Source organism: Apteryx mantelli, chromosome 2 (assembly GCF_036417845.1).
Source record: "Apteryx mantelli isolate bAptMan1 chromosome 2, bAptMan1.hap1, whole genome shotgun sequence".
Taxonomy (NCBI): Eukaryota; Metazoa; Chordata; class Aves; order Apterygiformes; family Apterygidae; genus Apteryx; species Apteryx mantelli.
The window spans coordinates 90,735,209-90,753,514 of NC_089979.1; the positions used below are offsets into that span (position 1 = coordinate 90,735,209).

An 18,306-nucleotide genomic window follows, 5' to 3' on the forward strand; every position below is an offset into this window, starting at 1 on the left:
CTGCATTTCTTGTACACATACATGGTCAAGAATGATGCTGTTGCTAATATTATGGCTAAGCCTCTAGTGCAAGGAATGCATTTTGCCTTAGATCTGCAAAGAAAACAATCATTTTGTTTCATAAAAAAAGTGAAATTTCAAAGAGTCATGATGCTGGCAACCTTTATGGCATTTCCTCATTGAAGTGCTTTATTTTACAAATCTCTGTGGGGTTTTGGGGGGAATTTGGGATTTATTTTTGTCTCTTTAGTCTCTTGCAGTATTTTAAAAACAATAATTGAATGAATAACTGAAAAAACAAAATTCTGTCCTACAGTAACATACTGACACCCGCATAATTCTTTTGCAAGGACAGAAACAACATTTTCACAGGCCCCTGTCACTCGAGGAAATGAGTAATTATACATCCTGACAAGTAGAGTGAGATTTACGCATCTTCTGCTCTGGAAGGCAGCAAAGCTCCTTCCTTCTCTCTTTCACAAGCCTGATCCTTTATGCATGCTCTCCTGCCTGACCCACCTTCATACCAGTCTTATTCCTATCCAACAAGTGCTGGTTTCCACTTTGTGGCTTGATGATAGATATTTCTTATCTCCCACCTTGGTACTTGCTCTGCTTCCACAATTCTTCATTCAATCTTTCAACCACCTCTTAGCCACCTCTTTGTCCTTTTCTCCTTGTCCACCAAGTCCTCCAGCACCTTGGAGTCCTCTGTTTTCATTGCTCTTCCCCTGCCCAGTTTTTGCTCTTTCTGCATTAGAATTATTTGCCTTGGGATCCCCACTTCCAATTCTGACGTACAGTTGCATTTGCTGGAAACATCCTGTTTAAGCCATGTATTTCTGAAACACAGTCAGGACAGATGTCATATTTAACAATGAAGCCACAACAAGCCTTTATAGCACTTGCACTACAGGTGACATTAAACTCATATAATGTTATGAAATTTGGCCAGCTCTCACAAGAACAACAAAAGCACATCTTTGATGCAATTCTTCCTCACGTGCACATCTAAATATCAAATCCCTGCACAGAAATATGAAGGTATCAGTGATTCTAAGAGAAAAAAAAATTAAGCTGTGTTTTTTTAATGTCATAAAGCATCTTTTCTCTAATTTCTGTTTTATAAATAGCTATTTTAGATAAAACTTGCAACAACAGCAAAAATTCATACCAATGGAGGTAACCAACACAGAGAATTCCAGACCAAGTTTATCTGGGGAAAACCATGAATAGCTGAATATAGAAGCTTCCAATTCAAATCAAGAGGAAAACAGAGAAAGAAGATCTATAATCTCCATTTAGGAGATAATCCCATCCTAGAAAAATTTATAATCTGAATAGAGCTAGACAGAGCCTGGAAAGGGAATTGGAATAAATTGTTTTAGGTTACACAGAAGGTGACAGAGCTGAAAATACAAGCTGGGACTCTAAATTGCCCTATGTGTAGGAAATTGAAATTGCCCAGAAGCAAAATATAAGAACCTAGTTACAGCATTTTCATAACACTTGTTCATGAAAATTGTTAAGGATACTGTAAGTTGATTATATTTTGATCTGCTGCCAACAAAATACATATTTATCCATCATTTATATTTTGACAATGGTAGTTTAATGATGGTGACAAAGACTGATAGCAATAACTAAAATATGTGGCACCACACAGCTGTGTTAATTTTTTTATAACATACCTGATATGCGCTATTACTACAGGACTTTGGGGGGGTTCAATTTGCAGCCATTGCACAATCATTTTTTTGGATACTCGCTTTCTTCGTGTCAAATTGTAAAAGAAAGGCAGAGGAGCATGCAAGGATTATGCTTTGTCCTGATATTATAAATTTAGACATTTTGCTTAATCCATTCCTGTATGTTTTTCAACATGTAATGGAAGCATTTGAAAATTTTCTTAAAGCGGCTTGAATCAACACTGTGGTTTCAAAGAAAAAGACAAGGAGATGGGGAGCGCAAGCACAACGAGCACGGCACGCACCCCTTTGCACACACGTGGTTTGGCAGAACCAGAGTGGAAGTTGTGAACCACCAATTAGCTACTAACGAAAAGTGTTATTTGAAGTTTACAGGCCCGTAATTCAGAATCACGTTACTTGTGCCATTTTCTTGTAGCGGTTAAGCAAAAAGGCATACTATCCTCCAAAAATCGTGCGTGCTATCCAAATGTGATTTTAAAAGCAGCCTGTTGCAGACAGAAAGTAAAATAAACGTAAAATAAAAAGAATTCACACTGCTCGGGGGGGTGGAGAGGCGGGAGGTTTCGGCAGGGCAGTAGGTTTACAACGTTAACAACGGCAAAACTTCCCAGTGGCGAGAAAGACCACTGGGGAAAAAGACAAACGCTGGGCAGCAGGGAGCGGCCGGGTGCCGTGACAGGAATTAGCGGTCCCCCCCCTCCCGCCGCTGCCCCCGCGCCACGCCCCGGCACCGCGCCGCAGCCGCCCCCCGGCGGGGCAATGGCGACGCCGCTCCCGGCCCAGCCTCGCCGGCCGCGTCACCTGGGCACCGCCCCCGCCGCGGCGGGCGCGCCGTGGCGGCGGCGGCGCGGACGGCCACGTTGACAGGGCGGGAGCGGCGGCCGCGGGGCGTGGGCCGGGGCGGTGGCGGCCCTTTCTGCACTGAGGAAGCAGGGCGGGGGCGTGTCCGTCCGTCCGTCGGGGAAAGCAAGGGGGGGCGCGACACGGGTGAACATGTCTTCGCCTCCCAAAGAGAAAGCAGAGACGCGCGCTGGACACCCGCCTGCCGGTACTGCCGCCGCTCCCGCAGCGCCGGCGCGGCGCGGGGGGGGGAGGGAGGGAGGAGAGCAGCGGGCCCCGGGCCTGCAGGGCTGGCCGCTGGTCTCCCCGGTGCCGCGGCGGGGAGCGGCCGGGGGCAGGCAGCGGTGTGAGCCCGGCTCGGCTCGGCTCGGCCCGGGGCGGCGCCGCGCCCGGCGGGCCTCCGCAGCGGCGTGCCTGTGCCCGGCCGCCTTCCCTCTCCGCTGCTTCCGCGGGGAGATCTGCGGCGGCGAGCGACCTGGGCCTGGGCCGTGCCCCGGCGGAGGCAGCTCTGCCGCCGTGACTTCAGCTCCGGGGACGGCTGAGGCCGCCCTGGCAGCCGCCGCTCGGGTGAGCGGAGCAGAGCGGAGGCCGGTGCCGCGCAGGAGCCGCGTTTTGCCTCCGCGGCTCCTCCAAGCTGTGGCAAGTGGCCTCGGTGTGACACTCGTCTGTCGCCTGCCTGGCGTGGGGGCTTTTCGCCGTGCAGGCGGTTTTCGTTACTCGTAGTATGCGAGTCAGCTTGCTCCTTCACGTATTCCTCGTTTTCCCTTGTTAGTTTGCTTGAGAAGGGAGCTTTGGTCCCCGCACCAGCAACACAATGCACGCCTCCCAGCATTTCTTGGTGGAATAGCTTTTTAAATGTTCCAGTCAGAAAATGCTAAAATTCTTAATTCACAGAGTGGTTAACATTATTTTCAAATGATGAGATTTAATAACTAGTTTTGTAAAGCAAATTCCAAAGATTTTGAAAACAACTTTTGAACCCTGTTTCAATTCTGCTTTTTATTCCCGAAATTCCTTTAAATAGATAATGGAAGTAATAGAAATAATTGCCTTGCTTGGCAGTCCGGTTTGCCAGTACAGCTAAGCTACTCTGTTGGCTGAGCAGGGTAGTCCCACTTCTACAGCCTCCCTTGCCCCAGTGCTGGCTCTTAGCTGACCTGGTGAGCTGGCTCTGGGAACTAAACCAAACCGTCTCTCCACGTCAGGAGCTTTTGCAGCCTTAGCTCTTTGAATTGGCTCACCTTGAGGTCAGGTGGGTGCCAGTTTTCATGCAGAGGAATTGTTGATGCATTAGATTGGTTTAGCTCTGTCGTCTGGCTGCACCCTCTTTCGAAAGGGATAAATAGTAAATATTTTCAATTAGATGCTTTGAAACTGTGTTTTCTAATATAGTTGCAAAGATATTTGAGAGTTCTTTTTCAAAACCTGTGTTTAAGCAGGTGGAAGTTGTTTAAAGACCCGTAGTGATCCTCCATAGGCCATGTTAGAAACAAGCAATACACAGTGCAAAATCGTAATATGAATACAGGTTTCCCTTGTCGTCAGAGTATTTCAGGTTTTTTTTTTTTTTTCTTTTTAAGATGAATCCCCAAATAGGTTGAAGAGCTTGTTCAGCTATGTATGTGCTTTGTGAGGATCTACCAATTAATTTGCAGAAGGGGACCACCAGGTCTTCCTGTGAGGCCAGCTGAGCAAATGTTTGACAATATCTTTAAGTCATTTCGGGAAGAGGATGGTTATGAACAGGGTGACAGAGGAAAGTGGTTCTGTGGCACGTTGATCTTTAACACTTTGAAAATCCACAAGAAATCTGGTGACTAATGGCAGTTTAAATTTACTCTGGAGCCTAAAGCTTGGGTTTAATCCCCCATCCCAAGCTGTTTTAGATCCTTGAATAATAATGTAATGCCGTATGGCAGTTTGCAAGGAAGTTTCATTAAAATGTAATTCAGGAACTCTTTAACTGTATGCATAACTTTTTTTTTTTTTTTTTAATGTAGAGAGTCCTACCTGTAAAGAGGACATGTCTCACCCCACTGAGTATGAGCTGCATACATAAAAGTATAGTGAAGACTTAGATTATCAAAAATAGAATTAAATCAGAACTGAAAAATCCATTGTTTTTCATATGTGCCATTAGCCCTAACCTTACTAACTGCATGTGGTCTGTTAGCTTCCTCTGTGCATTGATCTTTCACATAGAAAAAAGACAAGAAAAACACTTGAAAAGAGAAAGGATAAACACTTGAAAAGAGAAAGGATAATGAAATGGAAAGAAACCTTGCGACCTCAGGCTGGTAGCAGGATACCTGAAGTGTTTTTGAACTCCTTTCTGAAGCTTAATAAAGCTTAAGTTGAGGCCCTTTTAAATATCCGTCTGTCAGTAAGATCAGTGCATCTATCATACATTGCTGAGTAGGTTTGTACAGCTTGCAGTCACTCTAGAGGCCTGTGTAATTATGTTTTTAGGTATCCATTTCTTCTAATAGATACAGTGAATACATAAAGAAAGGCAATTGTGTTAACAGTTTATCTATGAAGCTTTGCAAAAGCTTCATGAAGAGAGTTATGCCCTTTTTGTGTTTTTTTGGTCATTAAAAAAAATCCGGCTCTGAGCCAAGATTACTCTGGGGGAAAAAAAGGTATATAATGTGTGCTCCCTGAGGCATACAGAATGGCATATTTTGAGTTTCCCCAGTCTTGGATTTCCATACATCTTAGCAATATAATGGAAGCTATTACTATGTGGTTCATAAGAAATAAATTTTGTGTTAATATTCAATACTATGCTCAAAAGGAAAACTGGAAGGTGCTAAAGATCTAGGTTATACTATTGCTTTCTGAAAGTTCCCACTGAGTCGCTTTGAACATCAAGTTATTTCATTTGAACTTTAAGGTTGCTCAGAAAGCGCTGCCTCAGGCCACAAGGTTGCCTGCCAGCAGTCAAACTGAGCTCAGGTCTGAGCAGTTGTGGAGTTGAGATGTTTCTGTAGATACTTGGTGCTTCAGATTTCTGTGCCTTAGGATGATTTATTTCAGCATTAAGTCTCAGAAACCAGGTACAGTCCCCAAAAAAGCACAGCTGTGGAAAAAGAGAAAAGAGAATGAGAATGTTTACCAGTTCCAGGCACTCCACATATTAATTAACTAACAGCGTTGTTTATTAAATTTCCAAAAGGTGTCTGAAGTAGTCATGCTCTTTAGAGCAGTAGAGAGGTCAACATTCATAGCACAAACAAGACAACCCCCCTGCCCTTTAGGGAAAACATGACTAATGATAATTAAAAACCAAAATTAAGATCCAGTGGTTGAGCAAACAAAGGTTTACTGTTTTTCTTCTCAGAGTTTGTTGGGTGAACCCAAGTCATCCCCTATGTGTTTCATACTTGAGAAGCTGATGACTTCTCTTGTCGGTTCTCCACCACATGGAGCCATTCACCAACTCTCCCCTTAACACAGGTCCCATTTCAACTCTCCTACGTAATTCCAGTTTGAGGCCCATGCGTTATCGTCATCAGTAAAGGAATTGTTTTGGTTGTAATCCCAGTATAATTGTTGATGTCTGCCTGTTCTGGGCATTAATTTATGGCAATTGTTTTGGAAGGTGAATTTTCAGTTATTTATATCCTCTTTCCACTCTGTGAAGTATTTAGTTTAAGGAAATTTGAGGTCATATTCTTTTAAAAATGACTTTTAACTGTCAAAATCACCGTGGTAAGCATCTGTCAAATTATGTAGTAGAAACTAGACAGGTTAGAAATAGATGAATCCTCCAAGTCCAAGAAAATCTTGCAAATGGAACAAATTTTTCTGTTAGCTTTGGCGATGTAATTCATCAGTTTACTCTCCCTCTCATGCTGAGGTAGTGTAGCTTGGTTGAAAACTTTTGAAAGGGGAGGTGAACCATGTTGCAAGGGTGGATATTCTTGCTCTCCTTAAGCTAAGTCTCTTGAAGCTAGGCTGGGTATAACTTTGCAATGGCATAGGTGGCGTAGATGTACCTCAGCTGTATAGACAGGATGCAGGATTTCACTTTTGTTCTCAGAGATATAAATTGTTGCTATAGTTGTTTGCTGGATGCATCTTTTGATTTCCCAGGTATGCACAGTAACCCTGGATTACTAAAGATTGCTCAGTTATGTACCAGTGTACTTTTGTCTGACTCTACTATGGTAGTAGATATTAGTGAAAAAATCAGATGTGCAAGATTCTAATGTTTACAGCATTGGTCATTGGCTACTATGCCGTTTAATTGTCTGTTTTTTAATCATTAATTTTACATGCAGAAAAGTCTTTAAATTTTAGCAGGATCTTTTTGTTGGTGATACAAAAGGAGTGGCCTGATGATATATAATGTAAGAGGAGAGAGATTTTAGACCAACAGGGTTAGTGCTAAATCGATGGGTATTCTTTAGTTTTCTGTTAGATGGTGAGGAATTGCAATGTGGAAGAATTCATATATTGTCCAGAAGTGCTGCTTACAAGCCAGCACCTTCCACAAAAGGTAATTTGAAATGGAAGTAACGTGAACTGGTTGTGCAATGATGTTGAATTTCTAAATTAATGTAAATAAAACTAATGAAGATGAGGAAAGTAAAAACAACTCCTGGGAGTAACGATTTTAGGATTTGTTTTTGCAGGTTGATGCTATCTCATCAGATGGTGGATTAAAAAGAAATCCCTCCTGTAGGTCTGTACTCTTTTCAGTTTTGTTGGCAAGGCTTATGGACATATTAATCGTTTCAATTAACTAAGTTAAATTGAGATGTTAGAACAAAACGGCAAATAATAGAACTTGAAGTGTTTGCTCTTACAAACAAACTTGAATTGGTAAGGAGTTTGCATCAGGAAAGATTAACCGGAATTTTTATTTTCATGTCACCTTGAAAACTACATTTCTTTGTGTAACCTAAGCTTTCTGGCTTTTACTGTCCCATGTGCAACATTTCTCACTTTTTAAGTATTGTAGGTTTTATGCTGCAAAGATTATCCAAAAATGATTGATATGTGTGTGTGGAGGGGAGGAGGGTCAGTGCATGATAAGTGACACATTTTTGATAGGCAGTAAAGCATATTTCTTTGGTTTTGTCTGTTGTTTGTCTGTCTTTACTCTCCTTTATCGAATCAAGATTTTCTTTTCAAATATCACTTAAAGCTTAAAATCTCTCTCAAAAAAATTCAAGGGCCAAGCAGCTGTCACTTGCTCTTAGGGCAGGTCCTTTAACTAAATATTCTTTGCTGCCTTCCCTGAAACAGGCTATAAAATTTATACACAGGAGTATCTTTTCCATTGCTGTTCTGGTTAAGAACTAATGAAACCTGTGTATCCAGAAATACTTCCTTTATTTCTAGGTTTCAGAGACAGTATTGAACTGCTATGAAGTGCCTTAATCTCTCTGTGGCTGGTTACAAAAGGGCTGTCAGAAGTGTGAGCTTGCCCCAGCCGTGCTGCCAAGCTGTTTTAACTCTTCTTGAATCACCTGCTTCTGGCGTCGCACTTGCTCAGCCCGCGATGCCTCTGCTGAGGCTGTCAGCAGGCTTATCCTGTTGTAGCAGTGTGAAACACAAATCGACATGGCTGTGGGTATCTTAAATATTGACGCCTGCCTGCTCTAGTGGCTTGCTGACATGGTTGCTGATTGGAACGTAACTCACCCAGGTAGCAAGGGAGATGCCATCATCTTGCATCTGCCGTTGTACTATGATCATGTATAGTAGGGGTAGAAGCAAATAGGAGCCTAAAATATTAAAACCGAAAGCAGATCAAGAACAGCCTGCCTATAGATCTCTACTTAATTGCTGCAGATTTAGAGTTTGGGCTTAGTTCCTGTTTTGTGTTTCACGTAGTGGGGGATAAGCGATGAATTTAGTGGATTTGCTTTCACTTCTCGCTTTGTGTTTCAAAGGGATGCTTTTCTGTTTACATCATTTCTAAAACTAAATCATGACAAGGATTTGATATGTGGTAAATGCTTATATTTTGCAAAATAAAAAGCAGTGCAATACAAATTAAGAGTTCTCCTGAACTTTGCTTTTTATTACACTGTTCATGAAGTACTCTTCTGTATAAATAGTATTGTTATTGCTCTGGTTTTTAACTTGAAATTACAAAAGTGAAGTTCTTCAGCCCTTCCTGTTTTATAGGAGTGTTTAACATTCCAGTTTGTGGCCTTTTGCATAGTGTTATGCAAACCATGGACTTTTTTTTTCTTCTTCTGATTGCAACAAGTTAATAGGGATGAGAGTTACAACAGAGTTGAACCTTCTAAAGTAGTATTGGAAGCAAGTGGTAAAATGAGCAGCTAGTTCTCAGATGACATGAAGTGACTGAGAATGGGAGACGTGGCCCTGAAATAGCTACTCCACAGATTTGCCACTTTTAAACAGTTTTGGCCTGTTTTCCAAACCATGATTATTAAAGTACTCTGCAAAAATTGGGGGGGTGGGGGAGGGTGGGAGGTCATCCTTAAAACTTTTATGAGGTTCTCCTTCCTTCTCTTATACAGATTTAACTTAGGTTTGTTGGGTTTGTTTTTTGTTTTGTTTTTAAATTTTGCTGCAGTGAAAGCTGGCGGGATGCGGATTGTGCAGAAACACCCACACAATTCTGATGCCAAAGAAGAAAAAGATAAGGATGATCAAGACTGGGAAACCAGCAGGTGAGCATTCTGATTTGGTGGATATGTTATAGCTAATTTCCATCCCTTGAATATTATCGCTGATTTGTTTTCCTTGCAGATATCAAACCAATGATACAGTTCTTTCTGTATGATAAATTTCATTTAAAGCAGTAGCAAGTTATATGCTCCTTCAAGAGAACTGGGGAATTCAGGAATTTTTACCTTGCTGAGCTTCTTTTAAATGATCCTGCCAAGTTAAGAGAAAAGAAGGTTAGAGAAAAAAGTACAGTTAAAATAAGACTTCAGCTTTCCTAAAATCTCTGAAAATCATTTCAGGTTGTGTGGAAACATGGAGGCTAGGCATATTTGGGCACAAACATTAGGCTGTCCATCTGCATATCAGGTTTTCTTGCTATGTGCTAGTTGATTTCTTCTACTGTGTGGCCTGTACCCCTTTCCTGTTGAGGTATTTGGCAATATGGCATGAAAAGACAAGTAAAAATAAATGCTATTAATATAAGCCCCTTTATTTTAGGTGAGAAATTACCAGTTTTAGTGGAGGAGGATCCCAAGACAGTTCCTTACCTTGCTATTCATCTGCTTAAAACTCTTCAGTAATGAGTGTGGGGAAATGAAAGCAGGGAAGTTCGATGGACTCTACCATATTTCTGTTCATATAGAAGCTTTTGTGCTGCTTTCCTTGACTAGCTGTTTTTCTTTGTAGTCAAGACTATATTTACCTGAAATCTTTCTGTACTCGCTTACTGCATTGCTTTGCCATTGCTATTAGCTCAAGGAAAAAAAAAATCTGAGAGCTATTTTTGTGCTTTTGTACGTAGACTGATTTAGGTGATGCTTATTTTGCATTTGAAACAATGGTAGGAAATAGGCATTGTGAAATGTCTGTGTGAATAGAAACAAACTGTGATTTATTTATTAAATCTCAACCTGAACAGGAGAGAAGTAATACATTTATGAGAAAGAAAACCTAGTTTCAATTGATATATCCAGATGAAAGGCCAGAAAACTGAACTTTCTGCCTTTTCTTCCATAACCATATTGGTCACTTTCTATTTCTGTTCAGTGGAATCCAAGTTGGAACAGAGTTTGTAGTTCAGTCAAGTTTTGTCCAAAGTAAGGAATCACATCCTGTAGCTAATTTAAGCTTTGCTTGGGGGTTAATTATTTTCTTTAAGGTGTCTTTTATATATATATGTGTGTGTGTGTGTATGTGTCTATATATTTATATATACACGTGTGTGTACGTGTGTGTGTGTGTACACACACACAGAGTTACATTTTGTTGGCATGCCAGTCTCATTGTAAGAGAGTCTAATTAGTGATAGGATCCAAATGAGAAGACTCCTTATGCCTGTTCACAGACTTAAACCTCCGTTACAATATAGCTATTTACTCCTTTCCTCAAGTGGATGATCGTTTTCCCCTCTCACTCTAAAACAGTGTAGGGAAAAGTTATAATTTTACCTTGATGTTTGTGGCTGTCTCTGTCTTAGCAAGTATTGTGGCATAATAGAAGCAGATCTGTAGAGGGACATGGTCCTGAGGACTTCATGTTTACTTTGCATGTGTTTTAGAGAAGGAGGTTACTTAGTCTGGTCCTCTGGACTGAAAGACTGGTAATAGTTGTTGTGTGTTAGGTGTGCTCTTGGAGTACACGTTCCATTTCAGTTTCATCTTCAAGGAGTCCAGTTCAGGTGCCTTGAGACCACTCCACAAGGCAAAATGAAGTGTGGCCAATGGGAGGACAAGGAGATGAAGTGCACTTTTGATACTAACTAAGAAGCTTAATAAATATATACCCTGTGTTAATGTTGTAAAGCAGGTCCAGAAGCAGTTTTTGTGCTTAATGGAGGTATAAAGTTTAGCGATCTCTAGAGCTTCCATATTAACTAGGGAATAGTTAGTTATTGTACCTCATGAAATCCATCCCCTCAGCCACCAGTTCAGTTTTTTGTCAAAATATACACTTAGAGTGGGCTGTTCACTTTGGTTTTGTTGTAAAATGTTCATTGTTGGCCCTTCTGAAGCACTCAGGTGCATAGTTATTCTTGAGCCTGTGTTTTAATCTAAAAAACATTGGTCTGCATTTTCTTTCTTTAGTTTAAGTCCTGCTGGGAAAGAAAGTGGCAGGAACAGCATGAAGAACATAGGTGGGAATCAGTGTGAATTACAAAAGAAAACTCTAAGTTGGTTTACAAGTTTGGGAGAAGTTGTTTTCCTGGTAGAACTGGAAAACCTTTTCTTCTCTGGGGGAAACAATTTAATATGTGTGTTGTAGGTTCCTACTGAAGTACTTCTGCAGCTGGTGGCTGTATGAGCTGCAGATATGAGCAAGAGATTATTTAGCTGTAGACAGAGTGAGTGAACTCGACAGGCCATAGTATATGAAGTTTTTGTCACTTGTCAAAATTAAATTACATGTTTGCAGCATGTCAGCTACTTTCATGCTGGAAGATGGAGTCCCTTGGAGTTTCTGTGCCTCTGCTCCAGGTGATCTGTGTTGCCCTTGTAAAACATTTGGATTTCTGATGCCCATGGGGAGAGGTTTTCATGTGTTTATCAGGAGGGGGAGAAGAGGCCACTAGCCTTGCATTCTGGTTCCTCCAGCGTCAATATACTTTTTGGTCACTGCCTGCTGATATTTTATGTCCCTTCACTAAGCAAATGAGGGGACATCTGTGCTTTTAGCTTTCCACTCTTACATTTTTAGTCTTGGCCATTTAAAGACAACCATTTTAAGGTAATGTTCTTGATATGATGCAATCTCTATTGCCTGTTGCATTCAAAGTCAAAGGAAGCAAACAGACCATTCAGGGAGTTCTTATCAGGTGGTATTGGCAGCTGATAATGTTTTAAGAGAAAATAATGAAACAGGGAAGAATAATTTCTGTATGGTAAGAGGGAGGGTGAGACGACCTAGTGATTATTTTAATCTCATTATAGGCTTAGTTGAGGATAGATTAGTGATGGCAAGATTTGGAATTGGTAGTAAATTGTGGCAGGTTTCAAGCTCTCCTGGAGTTCTCTGGGAATGTTTCAGAAGAGGTCTCTCTAAGACCATACTTCAGTATGGCAAATAGATAGCAGCTCAACAGGAAAGCTTTCTACTAGAGTTTCATAAAAAATACTTGTGGCTTTGGGGACAGCTGGCATTGTTTGCATTAAGACTAGAAATACTGACCCATTGTCCAGTTCTCCAAGCATACTGCAAAAACAAAGCTGATGGTGGTAAAGGTCTTTGAAGTGTGCTAACTGTGATAAAGGTTACTTTAAAGTAACATCCACCAGTTAGACATTCTTTGCCATTTCTTTTTCATAGTTGTTCAGAAACTTGGAATCCAGTCTCCATAACCTACTTTGCAAAGTATTTTAATCAGTCCTAGTTCCTTAAATAAAATTGTTATGACAACCTACCATGAAATGGTAGGTTGTCTTGTCATAATAGTGGTTTGCCATCCCTTAAAACAATATGTGGTAAGATGATTTTATACTAATTCTGTTCTAATTTTAAACTTTTCCTACAAGGCAGTTTTCAGCCTTGAACAGTAATGGAAATAATTGTAGATGTCTGATATAAATATAATATTACTTAAGGAGGAATGGTTGGATATGATTATATGGAGAAGAGCTCAATGAAAGAAGGGAGGAGTTGGCATCATTTGGTTTAGGTGAACTAAAAAAAAAATGTGTGGTATCCAAAGCCAGTAGTGGCACCACCATGGCCAAGATGTCAATGTTGAATGTGACTGTGAGGGTGGGGTCCTTGGCCCGCATGTTCTTTAGGACAGCAGTGATTTTGATCAGCCTGGTTGGAGACAGGATAATGGCTAGATGGACCTCTGGTCTGATCCATTATTGCTTTTCTTATCTTCCTGTAATTTTTCAAGGCTTAGGTTGACTTAGATTTTGGTTGCAGTTGGTTATAGTTGCAGTTTTGATTGACAGTCATACCAATGGCTTCTGGATAGTTTTGTGCTGTTGTATGAAAGTGAAAAACTTAAAAGTAGGATTATGAATACAAACAATTGTTTTTCAAAACTGTTTGTTGTCGTAGAAAATATGTGGAGTTAGTCTACTCATAGTCCTGGGCTTTCTCAGATTGCTTGTTTAACTGAGATTTGAAGTATCACGCTAACTCCTCTGCGAGCATCTGACTCCAACCCTAATAAATATTCCAGAAATGCAGATAAAGTGAAATGAGAGCTGTTTGTTCAGTTCTGCACAAGACCTTCATTAATTGTCACTCTGGGACCTCAAGAAGAAGAAACTATAATTATTTATCAGTACTTGGATTTTTAAAAATATTTAAAGCAGATACCTGGCTCATCTTGTCCTTTAACAAACCAGGTAAACTGCAGAGGTTTTCAAGACTAAATACTCTTTCCTTCTCTTTTGTTATATTTGTGATATAGAGTGGGTTAATTGCAGTGATTTAATTACTGAATGTAAATACAGGACAGTGGTTTCTCAGTGTACATATGTAAATTGTATGTGCTGTGCATCTTAAAGACCAAGTTTACCTGGAGATTGTGAATCCAGCAGTATGCCTGACTTTCCCCTTGACTCTGGATAGAATAAATTATGCAGATTGGATTTTAATTCAGTTTAGGATGTGTATAGCCCTAGCTATATTGATTGTGCAAAAAAAAGGGGGGGGGACATTTAAGAGGATAATTTAGAATATGGAATGTAGTGACTCAAAAGTAAAACCATACTAATGAAGCATATGGGTGTCCATATGTCAAAGAGCCTGTCTCTGTACTTACTTAGTTCCATGGTGAGAGAGGAATTGTTGAAGCTCTCTGTCATCCTTCAGGCGTCTCTGTGTTAAGTCTCTCTTGTTAAGTCTGAATATTTTAGTTAATCTACATCTGCTTTTTCTTTTCATAAGTGCTGTGGAAATCTCAAAAATTTACCCTGTCACTGTATACTCTCATTCAGAAATAAATTTGTTTTTCCTTTCCCTCACTTCACTTTGTTGTAACTGATAAGAAATAAGCTGTGGGCATTATTTCCATTTTTCATTTGCCATTAAAGATTGTCTGTTGTCATTGCAACATATTTAATTTTTGCCTTGTAACGACCCTTGTTGTTGCAAACTTCTGGCAGAATTAAAAAAAATTAAAGTATACTATGTGGGTGAGCCATTAGAGCAGGTTTGTATGTTTGTTTACGCTGTAATATGGAAATGCTTGAAATCATCTCTGCTCCTCGTATTTCACCCTATTTTGGTTATTTGGCAGGGGCAGGAATGGTAGAGTCAAAGTACTGACCCTTTAACTTGGGAATAGTTGCTATTCAGCATGGTCAAAAACTGGGAAATGGCAGCCAGAGTTCATTTTGCTTGCATACAAGGCAACTTGTTAAGCATGGAAGCAAACCCCCAAATTTCACAAGGCCAGTGGCACAAAATGCCTGAATAAAGTACTGCACCGTACTTCTGTAAATATTCAGAATGCATAGCCCATCAGTGTTTCTCACATGTGGGTCACCAACATAAAGCTGAAAAAAGAACTCTTACCAGTATTCATGTATCTATAAAACAAATCGTTGGAAAAGTAAGTGGGCATTGACTCAGCATGTTGAATATTCAAGGTTTAAAAAAGATAGTTCAGGACAGATAGGCTGCTGTGCCTTCCACTTTAGTTTTTGGAGGTCCTGCTTGTAGATCTATGATCTTATGAAAACCCAATCTTAATAGTGGGTTAAGTGGGTTCTAAAATTTTGTTTAAACAAGTAGATGACCATTCTTGAAAAGGGTTTATTCTTTTCCTCTTAGATTTATTTTGAATATCAGGGTTGTTTTTTTTTTTTCTTTAGATTTATACATGAAACATTTGGGACCAAGTTTTTATTTCCTTTTGGAAAAGGAGGTTCTGTCTGAGAACATTGTCACATCAGACCATTGGTCAGATGTCCTGCCTCAGCAGAAGCTAGTGGTGGAAGGTAGAGATGTTTGCTTTCAGTATTTAGCTCTCATAACTGTTCTTAGACTGCAGATTTCTCTGACATGGCTATGTCTTAATTTCTTAATCTCCATGTCGTAATTTCAGCCTTTAATGTGCCATATGTACCTTCTCTATGGGTAAAATAAACCCTAAACTCTTGTACTGTTGTTAGTGTTGTTAAAGCTCTATGAGCTGAGGCGGCTTGATATGAAGATTATGCTCAGGGAGGATATATTACCATTTTGCCCTTGACCATATGAAAACTGAAACTCAATTAACTATATGGATATAATGGATATGACTCTTACGGGTTTTCATTCGTATCTTTGGTTCTGAAGAGTTCTGTTTTCTTGGAAGTGGAGCTTTGGAGCCAGTTGGTCTTCTCTTCACAGTTAAGGGAAAAGTTTCTTAACAGCATCACGCTCTGCTTTCCTACGTAAGTGATACTGCCCTCAACACATTTTCCCACCTGACTCATGTCTTAATCTTTTGCATATAGTTGTTGTTATTAGCAGATGCAAAAGTATAATAAAGTTAATTGTAAATCATTAAAAATATTAAAATATTAGCAATTAAACATAAATTATTTAATTTTATATATAAAAAAGTATTAGGATTTTTTGTGCAATGGTTTCAGGACAGTACCATCTCCAGATGACTGGTTAGTTGGAGAAGTAACAAAATAATTACTATGACCTGTGTTGAACTGTAACAAATGTATATATGGTTATAGATCTAGCTATAAATACAGAAAATAGCATTGTAATACTCAACTTTAAATTCATATCTTCTGCAAGACAAGAAAGAGGTTGTGAATATCTCCATTTAAGAAATGAAAATCCTGTTAATGCAGGGAAAAGCTAAACACAGTTATGAATGAAGCATTTCTCATACAGGAAGATGCAAGTCTTCTGAAAGATGTTTCATGCTCCCAGTGTTTCTTGATGCTTGAAGCAATAAGTTGGTGAAGAAATCCATCAGTGTAGGTGCTGAATATGACTTTATATGGATAGCTCTTTACATATCGCTTAAGTACTGTGTGCACATGCTAAAAGAACTGAAAAAGATCTCATATTTTTCCCCTCAAAGTGAATAGAAGATATGCCATCCAGCTCAGTGATAGTGGGGTTCAGTCCCAAAGAAACATATGCCATCCTATGAAATTAGCTGGGAAGCTGAATTGAACAGTCAGCCAAGTTGGGGTAAGAAAAAGATTATAAAAGAAGTGAAAGTCCATCATCTGTATTCTGTGTGTTGAAGAAAGTGAGAAAAGCTTAGTCATATGTGAGAAGAAAATGGATGCAAGAGGAGGTAGCATCTTGTGAGTGACAGCATATTTAGCAAGATGTTCTGTGTCAGTATAAAAAAGGAAAATATCTAAGTTAATGGGCTTGGGGAGTGATATTTTGCATTGCACTTTTCTCTCTGTATCATTCCTAAATACTGGAATACATGGGATGAAGCTATCTGTGCCAGTTTAAAGCAGTGTTGAAACAGAGGTTTTCCATGGGCTTTATAATACACAAAAATCTCCAAACCCAAGTGTATAATCACATGGCATTCATTACTCTAGCTAAGCCCAGATCTCCCTTATCTGAGTACTCAGTGACTCTGGGAGCCCTTCACAAAGCTAAGGGTATGAATTTTGTACTAGAAAAAGCTGCCAAAGAACCATGCACTACTAGTTCTTTTGGAAACAAAAACCTCTGTAGGAAGTCATGGCACCATGAGCTACAAATGGGTAGGCGATGTGAAAATGACTGCGTGCTCCAAGGGGAATCTGTTTTTTCAGGTAGCGCCTTCCTCTCCCTTGTTTGATTTAGTCTGCTTTGACTGAGTCAAGCACTATACTTCTAAGGAATTTAATATTTAAGTAAACTTGTGTGTTATCATTATTTGTTGACTGTCACTGGGCCAAACAGGAAGGAATTTTTCTCCTTTACTGCTCCCAGGACATTGGTACTAGAAGCAGGAGATATATGAGAGATAATTTAAGACAACCCTGAAAAAATTTGTTAAATTATCACCAGAGTTTTAGTCTGTTGTAGCAGTTGATAGAGCTGTTCCATTGCAACAAGTTGCTTAATGTGAATGTGTTCACTGTAGTAGGCTTGCTGTCCTCTGATTTTGTTGTAATGTTTAAATGATTGCAGCTTGGTAAAAGGCATCCTGTTAAATAAACTGCAAATTGTAAAAGATACTTAGGCAGCATTCACACAAGGCTTAATTCTGATGAGTTTGAGTTTCTCTGAGTCTCATCCCTTAGAGTATATATACTGTGAGCCTGAGCCTGTTCATGCTTTCGCTCAAAAAGGAGCTGGTTCAATTGCTGCAGTGTACAACGAAAGTGACTGCAGGTTGTTCATTTATTTTCCCCAGTGATCTCCAAATATACAACTTTTCTCAAATTGTTTGAGCGATGATTAAATACAAGGCTAGCTCTGTGACCTGAATTATGGGGAGACCAGTGGCTTGCATAATCTAGTACCCCATGCTTCAGGACTGAATTGGACATTCCTGCAGCCCCAGCATTTTGGGTTTCATTGCTGTCTTTCAGCAGCAGACAGGAAAAGGCCTTTTCATAGTATAGACACATTGATTCAGACTCAGTTCCTGTGGGTTACATTAGGATTATGTCAGAGATTGGGGGGGGGGGAGGAGTAGCATTAAGCTTGTAAATGAGGCAGTCCTGAGGATGTGCCTCTGTAGGTGACTTTTCAAATTCTAAATTTTACTCTGGGAAAATTACAAATATGAGAACACTATACTTAAGCAAGAAAATTTTTCATGTGTTTGCAATACTGAATGTTTGTCATTGCTTCCTAAAGCCTGCTGTAGGGCTGCCTTTGTGAAAAGAAATGCAATGCTCCAGATACTGTAGTGGAAGTGCTGGGCAGTTTTGCTAGAACAGCTTAAGTTGTAGTGTCTCTCTTAAGATTTAAGTGTATTTAGAACAACTAAAGTCTTTAAAAATAATTCAGTGAAGCAGAATTTCATTATTGAGTGTGTCCATCCTCATACTCCTTAGACATTGATAATGAATGTTCTCCAGTACTGACAGTCACTGTTCTGAGATTGTAACTTCATATTAATATTTAGAACATGCATTGATAAATTGTTTACTATTTGATTGTTGATAGGATGATCAAGAGTACCTTGCATACA

At 39.9% G+C, this 18,306-nt stretch overlaps 1 protein-coding gene across 2 annotated transcripts in view; it reads left to right on the plus strand.

The window, feature by feature from the left end:
• The first annotated feature begins 2,589 nt into the window (after positions 1-2,589).
• The window catches only part of DAP (death associated protein), a 51,202-nt gene continuing 35,485 nt past the window's right edge, over positions 2,590-18,306 (plus strand). Inside the window, exons 1-2 of one of the 2 annotated variants that reach the window (XM_067291006.1) lie at positions 2,590-2,760; positions 9,115-9,211. In XM_067291006.1, coding sequence (XP_067147107.1) covers positions 2,706-2,760; positions 9,115-9,211 — 152 coding nt within the window. In that variant the 5' untranslated portion in view covers positions 2,590-2,705. The remainder of the gene's footprint in view (positions 2,761-9,114; positions 9,212-18,306) is intronic. The other variant, XM_067291005.1, reaches the window with a different exon arrangement.